Source organism: Pteropus alecto, unplaced genomic scaffold (assembly GCF_000325575.1).
Source record: "Pteropus alecto unplaced genomic scaffold, ASM32557v1 scaffold287, whole genome shotgun sequence".
Lineage (NCBI taxonomy): Eukaryota > Metazoa > Chordata > Mammalia > Chiroptera > Pteropodidae > Pteropus > Pteropus alecto.
This window is the reverse complement of record NW_006439718.1, coordinates 2004563-2027243: the sequence shown is the minus strand read 5'-3', so window position 1 is coordinate 2027243 and position 22681 is coordinate 2004563. Positions and strand designations below refer to the sequence as shown.

At 43.1% G+C, this 22681-nt stretch overlaps 1 protein-coding gene and 1 pseudogene across 1 annotated transcript in view; both read left to right on the top strand.

Moving 5' to 3' along the window:
* The first annotated feature begins 15581 nt into the window (after positions 1-15581).
* LOC102896035 lies at positions 15582-16015 on the top strand (annotated as a pseudogene).
* Positions 16016-17126: 1111 nt separating this feature from the next.
* The window catches only part of OGDHL (oxoglutarate dehydrogenase like), a 30370-nt gene continuing 24815 nt past the window's right edge, over positions 17127-22681 (top strand). The window contains exons 1-3 of the mRNA XM_006916930.3: positions 17127-17234; positions 19487-19560; positions 20964-21281. Coding sequence (XP_006916992.2) covers positions 20997-21281 — 285 coding nt within the window. The 5' untranslated portion in view covers positions 17127-17234; positions 19487-19560; positions 20964-20996. The remainder of the gene's footprint in view (positions 17235-19486; positions 19561-20963; positions 21282-22681) is intronic.

The window sequence follows — 22681 nt, the reverse complement described above, 5'->3', positions numbered from 1 at the left end:
TTTTATTAAAGTATAATTTACATACCATAATTCACCTCTTCTAAGTGTACAGGTCAATGATTTTTGGTGTATTTGCTGAGTTGTGTAACCATCATTACAATTTAATTTTAGAATATTCCCATTACCCCAAAAGAAACTTCGTGACCACATACTCTTACTTCCAGTTCTAAATATGTGTCTTTTCTAGACATTTCATATAAATCAAATAATACAATACATGCTATTTTTGTCTGGCTTTTTTTACTGTACATAATGTTTCTGAGATTCATCCATGGTGTAATATGCCTAGTACTTATTTCCCTTTCATGCCTGAATAATATTCCATTGTATGGATATATCACATTTTGTTTATCTATTTACTAGTTGATGGACATTTGTTTTGTTTTCACTATTTTGACTCTTGTAAATAATGCTGCTATAAACATTCACATTCAAGTCTTTGTATGAACATATATTTTTTTCTCTTAGATAATTTTTCTAAGAAATAAATTTTAAGGTCATATGGTAACTCTATGTTTAACATTATGAGGAACCAATTTTCAAAGTGGCTGTACCATTTTAGAATCTCACAAGCAGTATATGAGGATTTCAGTTTCTCCACATCCTCACCAACAGCTGTTATTGACTTTCTTTTCTATTATAGCCATTCTAGTGTGTGTAAAGTGGTATCTCATTTGTGGTTTTGATTTGCAGTTTTCTAATGACTAATGATGTTTAACATTTTTTAATGTGTTTATTGGACATTCATATATTTTCTTTGTAGAAATGTCTCTTCTAATCTTTTAACTATTTTAAAATTGTTTTATTATTATTATTATTATTATTATTGAGTTGTAAGAGTTTAAAAAAAAATCTCCTAGATATAAGGTCTCATTGGATATATGACAAGGTATACAAGCATACCTTGGAGACATTGTAGGTTCGATTCCAGACCACCCCAATAAAGTGAATATCACAATAAAGTAAATCATATGAATTTTTTGCTTTCCCAGTACATAAAAAATTATGTTTACACTATCATATAGTCTATTGTATGCAATGGCATTATCTAAAAAATATAAACACCTTAATTAAAAAATACCTTATTGATAAAAATGCTAACCATCACCTGAGGAAAAAATGACACCTATCGACTTGCTCAACACAGGGTCGCCACAGTCCTTTGATTTGTAAAAAATGCAATGTCTGCGATGTGTACTGAAGAGAAACACTATAAAACAAGGCATAACTATAAATATTTTCTCCTAGTCTGTAGGGTGTCTTTTTTATTTCTTGATGGTGTTGTTTGAAGTACAAATTAAAAATTTTTGGTTAAATTCAGTTAATTGATTTTTTAAAAATCATTTGTGCTTTTGGTATTGTACTTAAGAAATAATTGTTTAACCCAACATCACAAACATTTACTTTTATTTTTTTCCCAGGAGTTTTATAGTCTTATCACATTTAGGTCTGTGATTGATTCTGAGTTTATTTTTACATATGATATGAGGTAGGGGGTCCAGCTTCATTTTTTTTTTTTTTTTTTTTGTATGTTGATATCCAGTTGCCTCAGCACCAATTGTTGGGAAAGAAGGAAGAGTTTTAGCAGCTTAAAAACCTTTGGTGGGTGCCACACCTAAAGAGAGCCCAAATTGCTGCATTGGTCTTTTCAGGCTCTCTTCATAGTTTGGCTCCAGCTTGCCTTTTCCGATTTAACAATCTTAAGCCCATTTGCAAATGTTTCTTCAAATTCAAATTAGACCACATTCTTTTCCCTAAATACATCTTCCTCTATACTTTTGTTTGGGCCTGATAAATACATTCTCTTTTTGCCTTTCAACATTTATCTCCCTTCTAAATCTAGCAACAAGTCTTGGCTCAGCAAAGCTTTCCCTAACCCTCCTGTCCCTGATCCCATTTCTCCTTTCTGAATATTTTCTGAATATTAGTTAGTCTGGTAAAATCTTTATCTCTCCCTGTGTTTAATTTTTTCCCTATTGTCACTAACACTAAAAACAACTCTTTTACTTAATTCTCTACTTGTTTGATTTATCCCCCTGTTGGACAGGTACCTCTCTGTGTGCCTAGTTTTTTCTCTTCTAGGATTTTGCATAGCATCTTTAATGGAGTAAGGGATAGATAAATGTTTATTGATTTACTGTTACTAGTGCTTCAAAACACCAAATGGACTTACAGATTTGCATTTATGTGAAATATCCGTTCATCTACAAAATAGAGACATGAAAACTGTGTTCTGGAAAACTACACGTGAAATATTTGTAAATGGATCATCTTAAGTGCATTTAGAAGCTGTATATATAAAACTTATGCTGAAGTCTTTCATAAAGTGAAGCTTTTTAAAGTAAACTATCATTATTATATATGACTATATACAGTTTACAAATGTTATATCATTAAATGATCACTGCTCAATAATCTATTTTATCTATGTGGATTTTGTCTGTTTTGTATTGGTGAATTTTCTGAAGGCTTGACAAAATTTCAGCAAATTTGCAGACTCTTAGAGACTTCTGAGTGACAGTGTAGTGCACTCCAGAGGTGGAAGGTTAGTAGGTGGTGGTCAACGATAAGTCTGACATAGGTTTGAATCACAGCTCTGCACATCCTGTAGGGACACTAACAACCACCTTCACTGAGGCCTCAGTTCCTCATTTGAATTTGGGGTTGATGACAGCTGTCTTATAGGGCTACGGAACAAATTATAGGTGAACACCATAAAGCACTCATCATAGTGCCAGTATATAGTGGGTGCTAATACTAGAAGTCTCCACTTTGTTTTTGTTTTTGCCTCTTCTACTCATTGCAGCATGATTTAGTCCTACCTGCTAATGCCCTGCTTTTTATTTCTCACACACTTTACTCTTCAGTTAACAACCCCAATGGCCCTAAGACTTTTGCTACAATAAGACACCTTCAGATGCCAGAACAAGTTTATCTATAAAAGTAGGAGCTGTCTGAATTATCCATGCTAGGTTTGAAGCACTATCTTATTCCACATACATAGGACCACTTAATAAATCAATAATCATTATAATAGCAGAGTAGGAAAAAAAGCCCTATGATCTTTTCTAGCTCATCACTGAGAGGATCCAGCCAGTTGGACGATGAAGGAAGGCCTGGGGATGCTTGGGGATGGCAATGACACCCAGAGCCAGGATCCTGGGCAAAGATTCAACATTCAGTTGATCTGGCACATTGATTGACTGTTCTTATCAGAACACCAGACTTTTGGGTACTGAGTTAGAACTAAGTTTCAGCTAAAGTAAGGCAAGCATTCTCTATCTGCTTTGGGTTTTCACGAGGTTGTTTAAAAGATTAAACATTTGTTACTTTGCCTCTAAGAAAAATTAATTTATAATCTCTTGGCACTGTGTTTGGTTTAATACCATTTAGAGGAATCAATAATTTCCTTGCCTTTATTGCCTTCAGAAAAAAATATGCTTAAATGGAAATTTTCTGTTTCCTTTCAAATTCGTGGGCATTTGTACCCTCTGTGAGCCACCTAAAGGGCACTGGTCTGTCCTGATTTTTTTCCCCTTGGAAACATATTTCCACTGTGAACAAGGTCATCAAATACACGTAATCTGCAATGAACTACTACTGATTAAACAATAGCAGGGGGGGCTGGAGAATATTTTTCCTCTTTACTTGATTTCCACTCTTAGGAAACAAAAATATAAATTCCTTAATAGGGTGGATAAGTATCTTCAAATTCCGGTTCCAGCCCATGTTTCTAGTTCAGGTTCACCTCTCACAGCCTCCTGCCTTTTTATCCTGTCCCTTCCTCTACTTGGAATGTCCTACCCAATTCCTACTCATCTTTGAAGATAACAGCCCAAATGTGACTTCCTCGGGGAAGCTTTCCCTGACCTTCTCAGGCAGAGTCATCTCTCCTCCTCCCAAACCCATGCTACCCACAGTCTCTCACTATATTCATCAGTGCTGCTAAAACTATGAGGTTCCTGTTAAAATGAATATTCTGATTCTGGAGCATTTCTAACAAAATCCCAGATGACTCTGCTGCTGCTAATCTATGGCAACACATTGAATGGGTAGAATAGAGTTCTGAGCACAGTGGTTTTTCTTGTCTGTGTGTGTCTCTTTCTGCTGTAGCAGCATAACTGGCTCTTTCACCTTTGAGTGCTGATCACTAAAGGAAGAACCAACAGCACTACTCTGAATATTTGTTGAATGGGGACATTTGCTAACATCAGCTTCCCCTCCTCCACCATTACAATCACTTCATAGATATTTGAAGCTACTGCCTTTTTTTTTTTTTCATTTTCTTTATGTCAGGACTTTCATTTTTGGTGTTCACTTTACTTTTAAGGCAATTAAAAGTTGTTGGTTGCTTTTTAACCCAGCAAAGAGAGACTTAGAGAAAAGTTCCAAACCGCCTGGTCTAGCAGGCTGTATTAAGGTAAAGAGTTTGCAGCTTCTTCTGCTGTGTGACTTCAAGATTTCAGTGCTCATTTACGTGCTCAGTTCTCACTCTGCATACTTCATATTTTTTGTCATTGCTTAGTGATTATGGCTAAGATCCAATGGAAATCATACTTGGATTTCATTCTCATTAGATTCTAGTTAACTAATGTGTATCCTAGTTTTAGATGTTATACTTCGAAGATGGTGGAAGAAGGATAAAATTTGTGAAGGATGAGTGGCCCTCATCCATTTTGTCCCAAGGCAGTCTTGGATTCTCTTTGCATGATGAGTACTCAAGAGTTAAAAAGGTCTCATTTTTTCACCCCAGGGTACATCTCCAAGCCATTCTTTTTTCCCTTTTTCTCTGGCTTGTCTTTTTTTTTTTTTTATGCACACCTTTGTCGTCTGATATGTAAAATGGGTACACAAACAAAACTAAATTATATCATAAAAAGATGCAACATATATAGGCAGATGAGTTACAGTGAGCATTTGAGATGATACACTTCTACACCACTTTAAAATATTAAACAACCATAGGATGTCCCACTTGGAAAGCTTGCAGAGATTATCTGGTTTAAAGCTATTTTCAGATAGGGAAACTAAAGCCAAAGAAACCATAGGAAGAGAACATCCAAGCCAGGACCAGAAACCAGTGACTCTTCTCTTGCATCTGGAAGCCCTTGTTCCTGAACCTTATAGTAAAGGCCAGTCCCCTGCAATATACTTCCTTCTTCTGGGGGACTTTGAGGCCCCTTTAAACCTCCGTAAGCTAATTTTTCTTTTTTCCTTTTTTAGGTTCTAGGTATATCAGTATTTACTCAAGATTTCTATTGTTCTTCTTCCTCTTGATTCGTATTATGCCAGCTTTAACTTCAGCTTTAACTTCTCTCTTTTCAGGTCCTTGGCCCCGCACTTTCTATCAGACATGACTGGTCATGCTGGGTTGTAATTTCTTGTTTATCTCTTTCTCTGTCTCTATCACACAGACTGTGAGTCTCTTGAGGGCTGGGATCATGGCATGTTCACTGTCCCCAGCACAGTATCTGGCACTCAATAGAGCTCAGTAGCATGAAAAACTACTTGTCAGGAATAGGAGAGCCTTAGTGCACTCATGTGGCATTCACATTTTGCATGCGGACCTCTTTGATAGTCACTGACTAAGGCCTGGCTGTAGGCTTAGCAAGGCCTTTTGGAGAAGGATACTATTAGGCTCTGACCCAGGAAATAGTTTATTAAGCCCTATTTTCCATCTTCTGGTCTCTTGATTACTCATGTATTTTGTAAACTGGTGTTAGTGTTCAGAAGCAGCTAAGCTATAATATTCTCAAAAATAGCAAAGTAAACCATAATTTATCAAAGCAAAAGCCACTATAATCTGCCAGCTATTCATCGCAGAAGTGATCAGATCTTAATGACCAAAAATAGTATCTTTATAAGACTGTTGCACACCTTTATTTCACTCCCAAGGCATGCCAAATACTTCACATTGGGCTGTCTCACCCACAATTTACACTCTAGAGAATGCGACTTGACCAGGATGACTCTGTGACAAATCTGAGCTTTAAATTTAAGTCTCCAGTCACCTCCTTTACATAGCTTTTCTCTTATGATAAAGTAATAAGGCACTGATTAATTGTGTTAAATAAGTGGGTTTCCAATAGTTTGGAGATGATGAATTCAGTGTATCTTTAACTACGATGGAATTAAGAGCACAGTTCATCAGCCTTTCCAGAGATTTGTTTCTTCCCATGCCCTCAACAAGGTGATTGTATGTCTCTACCTGCAGCCGGGCTCCTTTCTTTGAGTTGGGGTCTGGTCCATGATGTGAACCAAAAGAGAAGAAATAGAGCCAGCCATAAATGCTCAAAAATAATAAAAACTTTAAAAATATATATACTAAAGATATGATGCAAACCTTCCTAAGAAGACATGTCTGCGACTCACACACAGGCAAGGCCCTCAAATTTCATATTCCTGGGATCCTCCATAAAAGTCATAGTAGGAAACACTCCCCAGCAATACTTGGGGAAAAAATAATTGCCTCTTGGAAAGTTGGAAAGAGAAAAAGGAAATAGATTCTCAAAGATTGGAATTCTTTTTTTTTTTTTTGGTGAGGCAACCCTTGGTTGACCTCACTAATTGCAAGGAACTTGTCAGCTTAGAATCCCTTATTTTATTTTTTTAATTTTTGCGCCTACAGCACCTGGTCTTCCCAGGTGGTCTCCCATTCAAGTACTAATCAGGCTTGACCCTGCTTAGCTTCCAAGATCAGACGGGATCGGGCTTGTTCAGGGTGGCAAAGATCCTTGAACATATAATTATAATTTTTCTGAAGGTAAAAGACTGAAGGATTCTTAATGTTATAGTTCTTCTCAGATTTAATGTGCATATCACTTGGGGATGCTGTTTAAGTACAGATTCTGATTCAGTAGGTCTGAGGTGGGGCTTGCTAACAAGGGGCCTGATGCTGCTTCTTAGTTTATGGACCCCAGCCAGAAGAGCAAGGACAAAGATGGTGATGGAACTGTTTCTGGAAGATGTAAGCACCCATATTCCAGTTCTCTGAGCTCAAAACACATGGCTTGCTTCCTAAGGTTTCATTAGAGGTCAGCAGAGACTCTCTTCCTAATTCCTAATTATGATTCGCAGTGAGAATAATGACAAATATCTTCTTCCCTCTTCTGGATCAACCACTGAGAATATATTGCAAACTTTTTTTTTTTTTTGGTGGATTTTAAATAATTAGACAACATCTCTATCTGATGATCTTTTAATAGCTCAGTTCTTTCTTACGAAATTAATCTGAACCCAACAAAAATGACATTGAGTATTCTCAAAGGCTGCCATATAATACAGGAGACTATTCCAATCTTATTAGCTAACCTCAGCCCATACTTCCTTTTTTGCTCCCACTGGAAGTTAATTATACTGCTGTAGTTTCTAAGTCACTGTACATATAATTGCCTAAATATTCTGCAGAAAAGGATTAATAAAAGTCAGGAAGCCAGGTTTCTTAACATTTGTAATAATGTAAAAGGCAAGTAAACCAAGCGATGTTCGCATTCAAAATTTGCAGATTCACTGAAATTTAAGGGTCAGGAACTAAGCTGAACCTGGCAAGCAATGAAACCATGTAAGCAGGGACTGCTTAGGTTTCTCTCCCCCTACTGAGCTCATATTAGTTCTCCAAGGATAATGAGGAAACAATTTTCTTGGCCTCAAAGATCGTTAAGCTCTGCCCGAGGCAGGGCTTCCTAAGAGGTGGTAACCACCTCCTTGATAAGCATGAGGTGTCTTGGGCATTCCTCCAGGAGCCTGGAATGGACCCTTGACTCTTCTTCCCTCATGAACCACGGCAAACTGCTCCCATCCCAGCTGATCCCACCTCTGTAACATTCTACCTAGGGTCCCTCCTCCAAGGCCCTCCTGGTACAATTGCAGTTTACGCAGGCCTAATCAGCTTTTTCCTCAAATGGGGAGCTTCCTCTCTGACTCTGCCTTGTTTCCTACCAGTCTTCCACTACCCCCAGAATGATTTGTCTAAAATAAACTGGGAACAAGTCCCCGACTTAAATTCCGAAGAGGCTCCACAGAGCTTTGAGGACTCAAATGTGAGGTGGAATGTCTGAGGTCCTTCATGGGCCAGGCTGATGTATCCATGCTAACTCCAAGCCCTGCCCTGGAGCGCTCCATGCCTGGCCACAGAGAAACCTCTTCCCTTGCTCACCCTCCTGGCTTCTGCCCCTAACACTCCCCTTTACTCCCACACCCTTTTCTTCTTGTCCAGGAAGTCCTCCCTGATACATCTGTCCTCATCACCAGTGCCCAAGAGGGCAAGCTTGGGGGTCAGGCTGCCTGGCCCTGCCTGGGAGGAGACCCCATGCCAAAGTGCTCAGTGGTGTGTGGGATATCAGGCTGTGTGTCTGCATTTTATGGGAAACTCAGGCCCCTCTTACGAGAGACGTAGCTTTCTCACAGAGCAGGCCTTGTGTCCCCACATCAGGGGCCTGGATTGGATCTTCCCCTGATACTCTCTGAAGGAGTCAATCAGGGGTGGACACGGGTCTGCCTACCAGGCGCCCATTTCCACAAACGATGGGTACCTTTCCGCCTCGCTCTCCCCTGCAAACAGCGCGGCTCCCTCCCTGCAGCTTGGAGCCGGCTCTGGCAGGTACCGAGTGAATTGCCCAGCTGCGCGCCCGCAGTAATTGCCGGGCCTGGGCTTGGAGCCCTACTAGAGCTGCCTTCTCCGCGAGGCGTGCTGGGTGGAAGTGGAGCCGGGAAGAGGAAGAGTGGACGCGGAAATACGTGAGGGGTCTTTTCTAGCCCAGACCTTGGGTTCGAACCCAACAGAGGGCTGGGGAGGATCTAGTTCACTGCTGGGGTTCTCCACCGGGGAGGGGAGAGGGGAGGGGTGAGGCCGGCCCCAGGGAGCGCAGATCCCCGCGGCTCCGCCCGCGTGCAGCTGATCCTTCTACACTCTCCGGGGGAGGGCGTCTGGCCCCAACCTGCCTTTGCAGCCTCTTCTCCCCTCTGTACCTCCTCCAAAACCCCAGGAAACGACGCCGCATCCCTTAAACAGTCAGTTTAAGTGCTTTCCCTCTTGCTGCTTCTGCCTGCGCTCGCCTGGTTCACTGCCTGTGAAACTCTTACTCATGGTTCAGGGCCCAGCCCGAAGGCCCATCCTCACCCCACCCCACAAGATCCCGATTTCACCGATTGATGTGGGCTGGCCCACCCGAGGCCAGCTCGCAGACTGCGGTATCTGTGCGCTCATTCGGGACGACAGGGTTCACCCGCGGGATGTCTGTCGGGTAGAGTCCACACTCAGAGGAGCAGGAAAGGAAAACGCTGCTGCTGCTTGTGGTGCTGATGAGCTCTCTGCCCTCTCTGCACTTCCCTGAAGGGGACTGTCACAGGCCCCCTCAGAGAGAAGCTTCCCTTGCTGAAGAGGGCCAAGAGGAGCAGAAGTCCTTCAGTGACTGAGGGGCCTGAGGTGCAGCCACCTGTGAGGGCACCCGCAGGTACCTGAGCATGGAGGGAGAGCAACACTTGGGTTGTCGTTACCTTCATTCCACTAGCCGGACTGTGATTTCTCTTGGTGGCTTGCTGTGGGAGGTGGGCGTATTCATTTGCTTCAGGGGAGGAAGCTGCAGAGGGTTGGGGGCTGAACTTTTATCTAGATCCTGCTGCTCCAAAGAGTAGTCACCGCAGGCTTCTTCCCACCCCCCCCCCCCACCCCGCACCTGGCCTGGGGCAGAGTATAAAGGTCCAGCTGGAGGTGAAGATGCTTGGAAGCATGGGTTCCATCTTCTGAATGGAAATCTCACCTGTCTCTGGAGATTGGGGACCAGGTGTAATGCCAGGGGCAGGTGAGGCCAATGGGAAGCAACTGTGACTGTGCGGAGCTTGTCAAAGTGCTTCTGGGACCTTCTGAAGAAACTGACCACTCCAGGACTATGATCAGATTTCTGATAAATCACAGGCTTATCAGAAGAGGTCGTTCTTCACTTTGGGGCACCCAGAGGCAATTTTTAATATGCCATACGTCTTGGAACAACTTGTTAAGATGGTAAAAGTTACCTCTTTTGGTTTATTTTTTTGAGTCATGAAATGTTCTAAAATTGATTGTGGTGATAGTTGCACAACTCTAGGAATATATTAAAAACTATTGAATGGTACATTCTAATGAGCGAATTAGTTGTATGGTGTGTGAATTATATCTCAATAAAGCTCAACCCAGAGATAGATCCACACAGATATGCCCAACTAAGTTGTGACAAAAATGTAGAACCGGTTCAATGGAGGAAGGAGAGCTTTTTCAACAAATGGTGCTGGCAAATTGGGCATAGTTGGAAGAAAAGAGAGAAAGAAAGAAGAAAGAGTGAACCCTGAAACCAACCTAAGTCTCACACCTTGTATAAAAATGAACTCAAAATGGATGACGGGTTTAAATATAAAATGTCAAAACCAGAAAACTTTTAAAAAATAGAGGAGAAAATCTTCAAGATCTATGTTTAGCCAAAAAGTTCTTAGACTGGAAACCAAAAGCCTGAGCCATAAAATGAAAATTGATAAGTTGGACTTCATTAGAATTAAAACTTTTGTTTAGTGCAAGAACCTGTTAAGAGGATGCAAAGACAAGCTACAGACTGGGAGGAAATATTTACAACCAATATATTTGACCAAGCACTAGTCTCTAGAATAAATAAAGAAATCTCAAAACTCCCATAAAAAAAAAAGCAATTCAAATTGAAAAGGGGCTAAAAGATATGAAAACATTTCATTGAAGAAGATATACAGATGGCAAATAAGCACATAAAAAGATGCTCATTAGCTATCTAGTGGGAAATACTAATTAAAACTTTAATGAGATATCACTACTATAAAAATGACTGAAATTTTTAAAAAAGTGATAACACCAAATGTAGCTACAAAAGGACAACATGAGGGACTCTAGTTATGATGAAAATGTTATGTATCTTGACTATATCAATGCGTCAAAATTGTATCAAGATGTTACCACTGAGGAAACTGGGTATAAGGTACACAGAAGCTCTCCGTATTATTTCTAACAATTTGCAAGTGAAAATACAATCATCTCTCTCTTTTTTTTAATAATCATCTCAAAATAAGAATTTAATTTTTAAAATATCCCCTTTCCATATCACTGATTTTAATGTTTGCTTTAAATCACCATGTGCATAGATTGTTAAGGGTAATTTGAATGTATTTTGAGATTGAACAGTCATAGACTGATTCTGATCTATTGGAAACTGAATTAATGAAGCTTTCAGCTATAAATCACCACCCACCAAATGTCAGAACTACAGTTTGGAGAAGATGAAAATTTGGACTCTTCTGGGGCAGAGATTTGTCTGCAGAAGTCCTCAGGATTCAGGTCTTCTGAGTCGTACCCTCTCTAGAGGAGGACATGAAGCAGGTGAGAAGCAGACTGAGACATGGAAAGATTCAGGATGAGGAGGCAGGATGCTAGTCTTCTGCATCTGGCTTTGCTTTGTGTTCCTATGCCAAAAACAGGACATTGGTGGGTGCTCAGCTTCCTATTTCATTAAATGAGTGTTGGGACTAGAGCTGGAAGTCTCAGAGTTCTACCCTGATATTTCTTTATTCCTTCATAGAGCATAACTCTGCCTCCACCTACTAGTTGTTTATAAGTGACCTCTGCAAGTGACAGTTTTCTCATCTCTTAAATGTTGTGAAGATTAAGTGAGAAGACACACAAGGTGCTTATCACACAACCTGGCACTTTGGTGGGAGTGGCAATCTTGATGGTAGCCAAGCAAACAGCATCAGGTCTAGTCAGAGGCCACAGAGAAAGAACGGCTCATGTTGGAAGTAAATAATGTTGTATTGGAGAAAGCACCAAAAAAGGTATATTAAATACACTTGCAGTCATTAAAATCAGGTTTATACATATTTAATAACATAAGAAATTATCCTGTATAGTAAATAATGTATTATCTCAACCGTAAGTGTAAAAGATTCATTTTAAAAAGTGAAGATAAAATCTTTCCAAAAACTAACAGTATTTATCTCTGGAAAGATGATCTCTTTCTTTGATCTCTCTTTCTTCAAAATAATAATATAATGAGATAGAAGAGGAAAAGAATAAAAGAAATGCACACATAAACCGTAAACAGACTTTTTGAGGAGCTGTCTGAGAGGGTAAAATGGACCAGCTTTACACTGCTTGAGGATAGCAGCCTGAGCCCAGGAGAAGCTGGAATTGAGAGAAAACCCTAGAGTCTTGAGTGGTTCTCAAATCAAGGAATGAAGCCTCCAACAAGAGCACTGGGTCATTTGCTCAGGCTGCCATAACAAAACACTGCAGACTGGAAGGCTTAAACAACAGACATTTATTTCCTCACAGTTCTGGAGGCCAGAAGACAAGATCAAAGTGTCATCAGGGTTGGTTTCTTTTGAGGCCTCTCTCCTTAGTTTGTCTTCTTTCTCTGTTTTCACATTGTCTGCCCTCTGTGTGTGTGGATATCTGTGTCCAAATTTTCTCTTCTTATAAGTACTCCAGTCATTTTAGATTAAGTCTACCCAAAAGAGCTTATTTTAACTTAATTATCTTTTTAAAGACTTTATCTCCAAATACGATCACATTCTGATGGATTGGGTGTTAGGACATCAACACATGAACTTGGTGGGACACAATTTAGCTCATGAAGAGCATAAATTACCATATGGCTAAAGCATCTATAAACAAAGTTAAAAGACAAGTGACAGACTGGGAGAAATAAATATTTACAACATTTATAATATACAGATTATTTTTATCCATAATATATAGAGTTTATATAATCAATAAGAAAAATGTAAACAACCCAATAGAAAAATGGGCAAAGAACATGAACAGGAAATTCACAGAAAAGAAATACAAAATAATCAATATGTAAGAAGATTCTCAACTTCATTTATCAATTTTACACAAACTGGAACAAAATGAGATTTTTTTTTCATTTATCGGATTAGCAAAAATTAAAAAGATTGATAATAACAACTCTTGACAAGAATGTAATGAAGTGAGAACTCTTAAATGCTAACAGGGAAGCATAAATTGGAATGGTCTTACCAAAGACAAAATCTATTAAAATTTTAAAACATTTATATTCTTTAACCCAGTGTTAAACTTCTAGGAATCAATGTTACTAAAATAATTGCACATGTGCTAAAAGATCTATACATAGGAGGACTTTTTTTTTCTCCCGTAAATGTCAAAAAGAATGTAAATGTCCATTCCATGGGAGAGAAGTTAAATACAAATACTATACATGTAAAATGAATACAATATACCCATTAAAAAGTGAATGTTCCTACATATACTGAGATTAAAATAAAGATCTTCAAGACAAGGGGATAAAAGAAGCAAATTGCAGAACTATATTCTAGTGGATCCATTATATGTTTTTATAACTGTGTATTTATAAAATAAACATAGGTAAATACACAGTTTTGTGAAGATGTTCACCACCCTGGCCAGAAGTCCCCCACTAACTGGAGGGGGAGTAAGGTGAAGTTGGGGCATTTTGAAGGGGGGACTTTTCACCTTTTGCTCTGTGTCCAGTATAACTTGAATTCTGTACAACCAGAATAAACACAAACTTGCATGTTCTGACATAAATACATAAGGAAAGGAAGGTGTCTGCTTCTGAAGATCTTTTGCAGATCTTCACAGTCATTCATCAAACTCTTCAGTCTTCTAAGAATGGCAGCTAACCTCATGAGAGGCTTGATTGCCCTAAAAGTTTGCTTTAATCAGTGTAATTAGCAGAGCATCAATTAGGCTGGAAGGTCTGGCAGCCCTGCAGGCTCCCACGGCTGTGGCTTCTGTCCTTGGCTGCCCTGCCCAGTCCCTTTGGTGACTCAGCTTTTCTTCAACCAATGTGGCTTTCTCTGTGTCCACGGCCCCGTGTTTCCTCTCATGACCGAAGACTACTATGGGCAAACAGGAGTCTCTGGGACCTTTTGGTTTGCTAGGGCTTTTTTCCTGCCTGCTGCTCCATGTCACACACTTCATCTTTGTTAGGTGGATCATTCGGGGCTCCAACTAGTAAATTTTTCTGTCATTTTTCTTAACTTACATCTCTTCCTATTTCTCAATTCACTAAGAGGTTCCAGTCAGTATCCCCCAAAGTCACTGAAACCAGAAATCTGTGAGTTATCATTGCCCCAACACTCTGCCTAGTCAACCACAAAACCCTACAAAGCTGATTCCTAAGTGTATGTCCTCCTTTATCTCTACTGCCAGTGTATTTTTGCCTCTCATCTGGATACATCTTTGCTCTCAACTGTTACCACTCTGTCCTCCCTCTAGTTGCCAGAGAAAGCTTTCCAAAAAGCAAATTTGAACATGTTCTTGACAGTTTAAAATGTTGCTGGTGTCCCATAGCCTACTGGATAGAGTCCAAACCCCTTACCATGGTATACAAAACTGGGTCCCACCTGCCCTAGGCTACCAGCCCCCTGTACACATCCAGGCTGTTTCCATTCCCCTAGCTCTTCATACAAGTCTGCCTTTGCCTATGATGCTTTCCTGCTGGAGGTCTTTGGTGCATATGTGTTGATTTTTCCTCCCCAGTGTTCATTTCTATTTCTTGTGGTATCAGCATCCCCTAAACCATCTGCCTTGCTTCTCAGTCTAAGTATGTTTCAAATGGGTGGCTCCATGCCCTTCTCACCTGCTTCAGGCCAGACCAGATTATTTAGCTTCTCTTTTTCTGGAATTTGGATTTTGAACATCAGAAGAGCCTTGAATAGACAGTCCATTTCTGGTTCAGCCCTGCTTCCTGAGAGTAATTCTTCAGTTTTCCTCTGACTCTGTGAGTTGTGCTATAGACAATCTTCTTATCCTCTCCTTTTTGGCTTAAGCCATCCAGGTAATTTTTTTGTGCTTTTAATCAAAGAACTCCCAATGAACTCCACCCTTCTGCATCAGACAAACTCTTACTTATCTTTTTGGATTCAAGTTAAGTGTCCATTTACTCATTCATTTATTAATTCAACAGATATTTACTGAAAGCATACTATGAGTTGGACACTATGCTAAGTGCTGGAGATATAATTGTAAATTAAACAAGAATAATTCTTAGCCATATGAACTTTAAAATATCTTCAAATAAACAACTCTGGGGGAGGGGACTTTGGTGTAGAGGGCAGAATTAATTATATTCCTCCATTCATGGCACCTTATCAGTATCGGTATGGGTAATTGATTAATTACCTCTACGTCCCGCAATACTCGCATAGGCAACCATATTAATGCGTTTGATATCTATTTGAATGTTTTCTTGTGAAATGTATATTGTAGTTTTGTCGGCATGTGCTTTTAATTAACATGAAGCATATTACATTACATATTTATTTTGGTTTACTAATTGTCTTCATTAAGCATGGTTGCCTGAAGTAGTTGAAATGAGATAAAGAGCCTTAGAAGCAAATGTAAGGATTTTGACTTTTACTTGGAGTGGAATGGGAAGTCATTCGAGAGTTTTGAGCAGAGAGGCAACATGATCTGAATTGGTGTTTTACAAGGAAAACTTTGCCTGCTGTGTTGAGATTAAAATTCAGGGGTGTGCTCTATCTTTTTTTACCCCGGGAGCAGCTGTCTTGTCATAGCCCCTAATCCCTTGAAAATGTATGCCTGCATCAAGTTTGTCTCTAACCCCTCCTTGGTCAGGAGTACCTCTCAGCTGCTGAGCCAATTACTGTCTACAGTGGTGCTGAAACAACCTGAGACACTGACAGATGAGAGCCTCAGCAGCTTGACAACCCCATGTCCCCTGACCTCACTTATTTCTAGCCACAGCTTCCAAAACAGAGCCATTTTAAGGGACATTGACACAGTAGCGAAGTTCATTGGGGCTGGGGCTGCCACAGTAGGGGTGGTTGGCTCTGGGGCTGGAATTGGGACTGTGTTTGGGAGGCTTATCATTGGTTATGCCAGGAATCCTTCTCTGAAGCAATAGCTCTTCCCCTATGCCATTCTGGGCTCTGCTGTCTCAGAGGCCATGGGACTTTTTGCCTGATGGTGGCCTTTCTCATCCTCTTTGCCATGTGAAGGAGCCATCTCCACCTCCCATAGCTCTTTCTCCAGCATCTCATCTGCCCCGTATGTCCCTTTTCTTATACATTCCCAGGCAGCCTGGGGAAAGTGATTGGCTCAGGATTTGACAGAGGGAAGACAAATAAATACTGTATTAATAAGAAATACATAAAATAAAATAAAATAAAATAAAATTCAGGGGTGCAAGTGTGGAAGCAAGGCCAGTTAGTTGGCTGTTGCAGTAATCCATGGGAGAGTTGATGGTGATTTAAACCACAAATGAATATGTTCCTACATAAGAAACTCCTGTATATAAATAAGAACCAAAACCCAAGGGGAATACAACAGAAACCCTCCCAAACTAACAAAGAGCATGATATGAGAATAGCTGATAATCAGAGAAATACAGATTAAAACAATAATATGACATTGCATCCGTTACTTTGGCAAATGTTAGAAAGTTGGACACTGCCAACTGTTGACTAGGATATAAGGACTTGAAAATCCTCTTGCACTATTTATGGGAGTATAGAATTGAGCGGAAATGCGACATTGCTGAGTCAAGTTAAGTACTCAGGACCCAGCAATTCAGTTCCTGGTTATATATTCTAGAGAAATTTCCACACATGTTCATAGGGGAATGTGTAGGAAGATGTTTATTGCAGCATTGTTTGTGGCAACAAAAAAATGAAGACAGCCTAGATTTCCATCACTGGGACAATGGATGGGTAAAATGTGTATCAGGCTTTATGATAAGCACTTTATATGCATTATCTCATCTTTTCTTCAAGACAGCCCTAAGACAGTGGGACTTTTAATAGCATCCCGTTTTACGGATGATAAAACGGAAACTATCCTCTCATACACACAAACTGTTGTTTTTTTCTGGTACGCTCTCCTCAGTGTCCGGACGAGGACACTGGGGTTCCGAGCTCAACAGCTTGCCAAGTCTCCCAGCCGTACAGAATCGTCATGCCCTGTAGTCTGCCCTTGGTTTACGGAGCCTCGGACCTGGACGGTCAGCACCGCGGACAGCGCCAGCGGGGGGCAGGGGCGGGGCGGGGCGTCCATAGACACGTCACGACGCGCGGAGTCCGAGGCGCGTGCTCACGGGCGGCCAGCGCCATCGTGTCACGTGACCTAGGTAATTGGCACAGCGCACTGGACACCCCGGCGCTCAACCCTTGACCTGCAGCCTGCGGACCACCGTGCCGCGCGGAACCTCGCCCGCCGGGTGAGCGCGGCAGCCCATCCCCTCCGGGTCCTTGCGCCTCTTTTCTCACCGTCTTGGTGGCGGCCCCTCTGCTCCCGATTCCCAGGTCCTGGGGCGCCGCCGCCCACAATCCGGAGCGGGGCCTAGATGGGGGAGGCGGGGGGGGGGTGAACGTGACCTTGGCTCCGCCCTTGGCTGGCGCGGCCTCCCTTAAGGCCCCCAACCCTTCGCGCAGGTCCGACCCTGCGAGGGCCGTGATTTGCGTAAAGAAGCGACGCGCTAACGGTGGGGTTTCTGGCAATAACCAGGGTTCTCCAGCCCGAAGACTACAGACTGTCCACGCTATCTTTTGTAGTCTAGGGAGGTCTACTTGTCGCCCCGTCACAAGGCCGGTGCTGCGGATAGCCGCACTGGGGAAGGAGAAGGATCAGCGTTATGTGCCTGGTGGGAACACGCAGACAGCTTCAGTGTCTCAGGACCTCGTGGAGGCAGAGCCCTTATAGACGGTTTTAACCACTGTCTCCACTCACAAATAGGGTAACTGACGCATTGAGAGAAGCAAGACTGGCCTGCGGTTACAGCCAGCCTGGGAAGTGCTTCTCCCACCCCCAGGGAGATGCGGGAGGTGGTAAGATGGTGGTACACCAGAGATTTAAGCAGGATGCAATGGCCATTAACTGGACTCCAAGGGCCCCACTCTGACACCCCTCCATCACAGACCGCCCTTGCACTCCCTCCCCACACATTCCTTGGGCAATTGGAACAGGCCCCATTTATCTTTGTACTTTGCCCACCTCTGTGCTTTAGCTCAGGCCCCTCATTTCTGCCAGATAAATAAGCACACCCCCTCCCTACCCTGCTTTCCACCTTGGAGTTTGGCCCCGGGGCTTTCTCTTGGGTTCTGCAAACTGGAATTGGGGTTTATTCCTGAGAAAAGCTCACTCAATTCTCAGAATGTGGGCACTCAGAAACTGCCCAGCTTCTAGGTTTTGGAGAGGGCCTTTCCTTTCTTGGGATCTCTGTTAGCTGGTTTTTACAATGGGCGTTTTGCAGAGCAGTCCTCACCAGGGCAGCCCAGACAGGGCATTGTGTGTGGGAAGATTAGTGTCCAGGGATGTTATGGTTCTGAGGTGGGGCTGGAGATGGTACTGACCTTGTCCCTAGAGAGGAGACCCTCCCAAGAGCTGCCCAGAGCAACTTGCCTGGGAGTGCCCTGGGGGCTGGGCTAGGTAGGGGGTGTGCAAGGTGCCTGACTCTGACTCTTCATTGCTGCCTTTACCTGTGTAGGTAGGACCTGGCAGAGCTAGCTGGGACTCTGGCTCCAGATACTGAGATCGGCTTTGTCCCCAGTCCTCCAGGGTTCCTGGATCCTCAAGCCCTGCTGAGATGGGGACAGGGATGGCTGGCTGACTGACTTCCTGCCAGGCTGGGTGAAGGCCACAGCAGTGCCCAGTGGCTATGCCAGACAGTTCAGTGTTTGTAAAACAGTGTTCCTGCACCGAGCCAGGCTGGACACAGCCAGACTTTGTGTCTGGCCCCTTCCCATGGGGATGGAGGTCAGCGCAGACAGAGAGAACAACTCTGATAACAGTAGTTTGAAAGTACATTATTTAAATGAGATCTTGGTTTATATCTTGACTCCAGAGTGAAGAGAGTACAGGCTCTGAATCCACACAGAACCCTGTCACTCACCAGCTTAAACTCTCTGTGCCTCAGTTTCCCTGTTTATAAAGTGGGGCTAATCCAAGTACCTACATCAAGAGATTGTTGAAAGGGTTAAATGAGCACAATGCCTGCCCTAGAATCAGTGCTGTGCGTGCTCTTATTTTTATTCCCGTGATGGATAGTCTTGGTATCTGCTTTTTCTTGCCTTAGAATGGGGATAGCAGAGCTTCGTGGGTTGTTTAGATTCTTCTGATAGCCCAGGACAGTAGGTCCTGGGCCCAGTGGTTATCTGTAGAAGCCCTGTATTTGCACAGGCCTCAGGGCCAGTCAGAGGCAGAGCAAGGGTTGGGACCCTGGCATTCTGACACCAGAGCCCATGCCTCGAGTCCTGACCCCGCACTTGGAGAGATGCTGCTCTAGGGAGAGCCAGCCCCTAGTAGTCCTGGCATCATCACTGGCTGGCAGGGCTGGGCACGTAGTCCAAAACTTCAGGTTCTGAGCACGTGGAAAAGAGGCTTGGGGCACATGGGGCTGAAGTTCCAGCTGAACCCACCTCCTTCCTTTCTGCACTGGAATGTAGTTTTGCTTTTTAACTTTTCTCTGTTCAGACTTGCTGCTGGTTGCCTGAGGAGCCCACTTTCCCTTGCTTAAGGAGATCATTCCCCACTTCCCTTCACCTCATGTGAGTTTAGAGGGACTGAGGGAGTAGGCAGGCTGGGAGGGCTCTGCCCTGTCCTGCCTTGGGGACCTGATACCTTGTAGAAGGCCCAGCCAGATGGTTTGGTGGCTTGGTTGAACTGATTGGGTGGGGGAGGGGTCCCATTGGTTGAGCACACCAGGCCACAGGTGCATTGGCTCAGGGCCTGGCCCAGGCAGAACCTGGGAGCCAGTTATGTTCCAGAAGGCACATTTTCTGGGACTGAGTTGTACAAGGGGAAGCAGGCCCCATCCTGCCTGTATCGTCTCTGGTGCTGCATCCCTCTCACAGGCTGGAATTCTCTGGGCAGAAGAGCATTAGCAGGTATTCATGGGAAGCTGTTCTGTGTCCAGGTATTGCTGAGCTGGGGCAGAAGATGGGGCGCTGATCACAACTATGGTAGTGGAGGTGGGGGAACAGAGGTTCTACTATATATATCCTGTGTAGGATGTGGTGGCAGGGTCTGGGGGCAGCAGGAACCTCAGTGGGCCCTGTCGATCCTCAGCCTGCCTTGATAGGGAGCCCTGGGGGCTCTTCAGGAGGGAACTCTTAGAACTCATGTCCTCTGGAGAGTGGAAGAAGCTCTCTGCTGTTACTCAGAAATTCTCCCTGAGAAAGAGCAGGTGACATAATGGGAGTGAGATAAACTCCAGATTCTCATTCCTGTCCAGCCTGGGTGGACTTCCAGCCTGTATGTACTCCCTGAGCTGTTAGCTTTCCTGAGTGACATTGGTGCTGAATGTAAGCTCTGGGCAGGGTACAGGAGCCAGAGAGTGGCTCCAACCAAGAGTTGGGCATGGTGCCTGCCTTCTGATCTACCCTTCACTGGTCCCTAGTGTCCTTCCCTTCTCTGAACCTCAGTCCTCCCTGCTATGAAGTGGGGCTGTTTGGACTCGTGGCTTTCTGGGTCAGACTGCAGTTGGAGGAAGTCACTGGTCACTTTTGGTCACAATGACCAGAGACCCAGCTGTGCCATGGGCCTCCTGAGATAGTGCAACTCAGCCATACCCCTATCTTCTGGCTTTTTCCTGACTAGGCATGGTATAGCCAGCCCCTGGAGGACTCCCTGGCCCAAGTTCCGGGGTAGCCAGCTGTGTGGCCTACTTATTAGGGATTCTGCATGCACATACCCTATGACCCTCTGAGTGGGCTTCAGGACCTGGACTGGGTGCTCCCTGAGGCAGGGCCATTGTCTCTGTACCAGGTTTTGGGAGATGGCAGGAAGGGAGCTCTGGCTGGAGTGGGTGGGGCACTGTAGAACTGGGGTTCAGGAACTCTGAAAGCTGTTCAGGTAGAGTTTATTGAGCTAGGATCTACCACTAGGCAGTGAACTTAGGAGGGCTAGCAGACTGTCCCCTTCTCCTTTGAATTGTCACTGCCTTGCCTAGGGCCAACTGCCTAGTAGGACCGACAAATGCCAGATGAGTGAAGGATTGGCTACCAGAGCCTCTTTCTGCCCTGGTCCTGTGGTTTATGCCTCTCCCGCATTGCCTGTGTCCAGAATGAGTCAACTGAGGCTGCTGCCATCCCGGTTGGGGGCACAGGCCACGAGGATTCTGACCCCACATAATGTCCAGATGTTCAGCTGGCACAGCAGGTCATCTGGGCCACCAGCCACCTTCCCAAGCAGCAAAGGTGGAGGCAGCTCCAGTTACATGGAGGAGATGTACTTTGCCTGGCTGGAAAACCCCCAGAGTGTCCACAAGGTCAGTATCCCCACCCTGCCCACTGTGTGGGAGGGAAGCTCCTGGGGCTGGGCCGAGGAGGGGGAAGTGGGAGAAGTTATCCTCATGTTGGATGAAGAACGTCTGTTGCTTTCCTATTGCTGAACCAGCCAGCAGGTGGTGGGCTGGCCTGAGAAGCCCTGCCAATGCCCTGCTCAGCCACACCTGGTCTGAGACCTGCCCCTCCCCGCTTTGTCAAGCTGTGCTGTTTCTAGATGGCCCTCTGTTATGTAGTAAGGCACATAAGTGTTTATGTATGTATTGAACTGATAAATACCTGCTAATGACTTAGATGACAGGGCGAAAGTGAAAAGTGAAGCTGCTCTCCCTATTCTTCACCCACACTCACATATCCAAAAACAAAAAGTATAAAGTTAGACAATAATCCACTTGTTTGCTCAGTTCCCACTTGTTTATCCTCCAATTTATTCACAGCTTCTTCTGTATTCTTTCAGAGAATTTCTTTAGGTAAATTTACTATAAACACAACTCTAGATTTCCCCTTTATACAAAAGTAACACTTAAGGTTCATTGTTTTGCTCCAGACTTTTTCACTTAGTATACATCTATCTCCAAGATCTTTCCCTGTCAGGATGTCCAGAGCCTCATTGTTCTTTTTCTCCAGTTACATAATATTCCATTGTATGGCTGTGGAACATTTCCATTCTCTGGCTGTCATGATCAGTGCTGCAGTGCTCAATCTTGTATATTCCTCATCTTGCACGTGTGCAGCTATCTGTAGGATAAATTCTTCAAAGTTGAATTGTCGTGTCAAAGAGTATTTGTGTATATAATATTGATGGTTTTTGCCAAGCAACTTTCTACAGGGTTTGTACCACCTTATTCTCCCACCAGTACTATATGAGAGTATATAGAAGAAAGCCCTGTTATGTGTTCTGCTAGAACATGGAACAGCTTGTGCATATGCATGTGTGCTTTTTGCTTCTACACAAATAGTAGCAAACCATACATCCTCTTCTGCTTTATTCAGTTTATAATATATCCACATCCACAATAATAAATGTGCTATATTTTTTGTAAAAACTACGTAATCTTCCAGAATCTAAATGTATTATTTATTTAACCAGTTTCCTATTGGTTTCTACTTAGATTGTTTTTATATTGTTGTTTTCATAAACAGTCCTGCAGGGACACATTCTTGTACATACATGGGGGCACACCTGTACAAGTATATTTGTAGAATAAATTACGAGCAATGGAATTCCTAGTTCAAAAGATACATGCATTGAAAATGTTGATGGCCCGCCCACCAAATTGCCCTCCACAAAGGTCTCCTCCAACCCACTGTGTGTGAGGGCATACTTCTCCCAGGGATAGAAGCCCTGCCTTTCACACCCAAAGCCTCTGAGTCACAAGTCAAA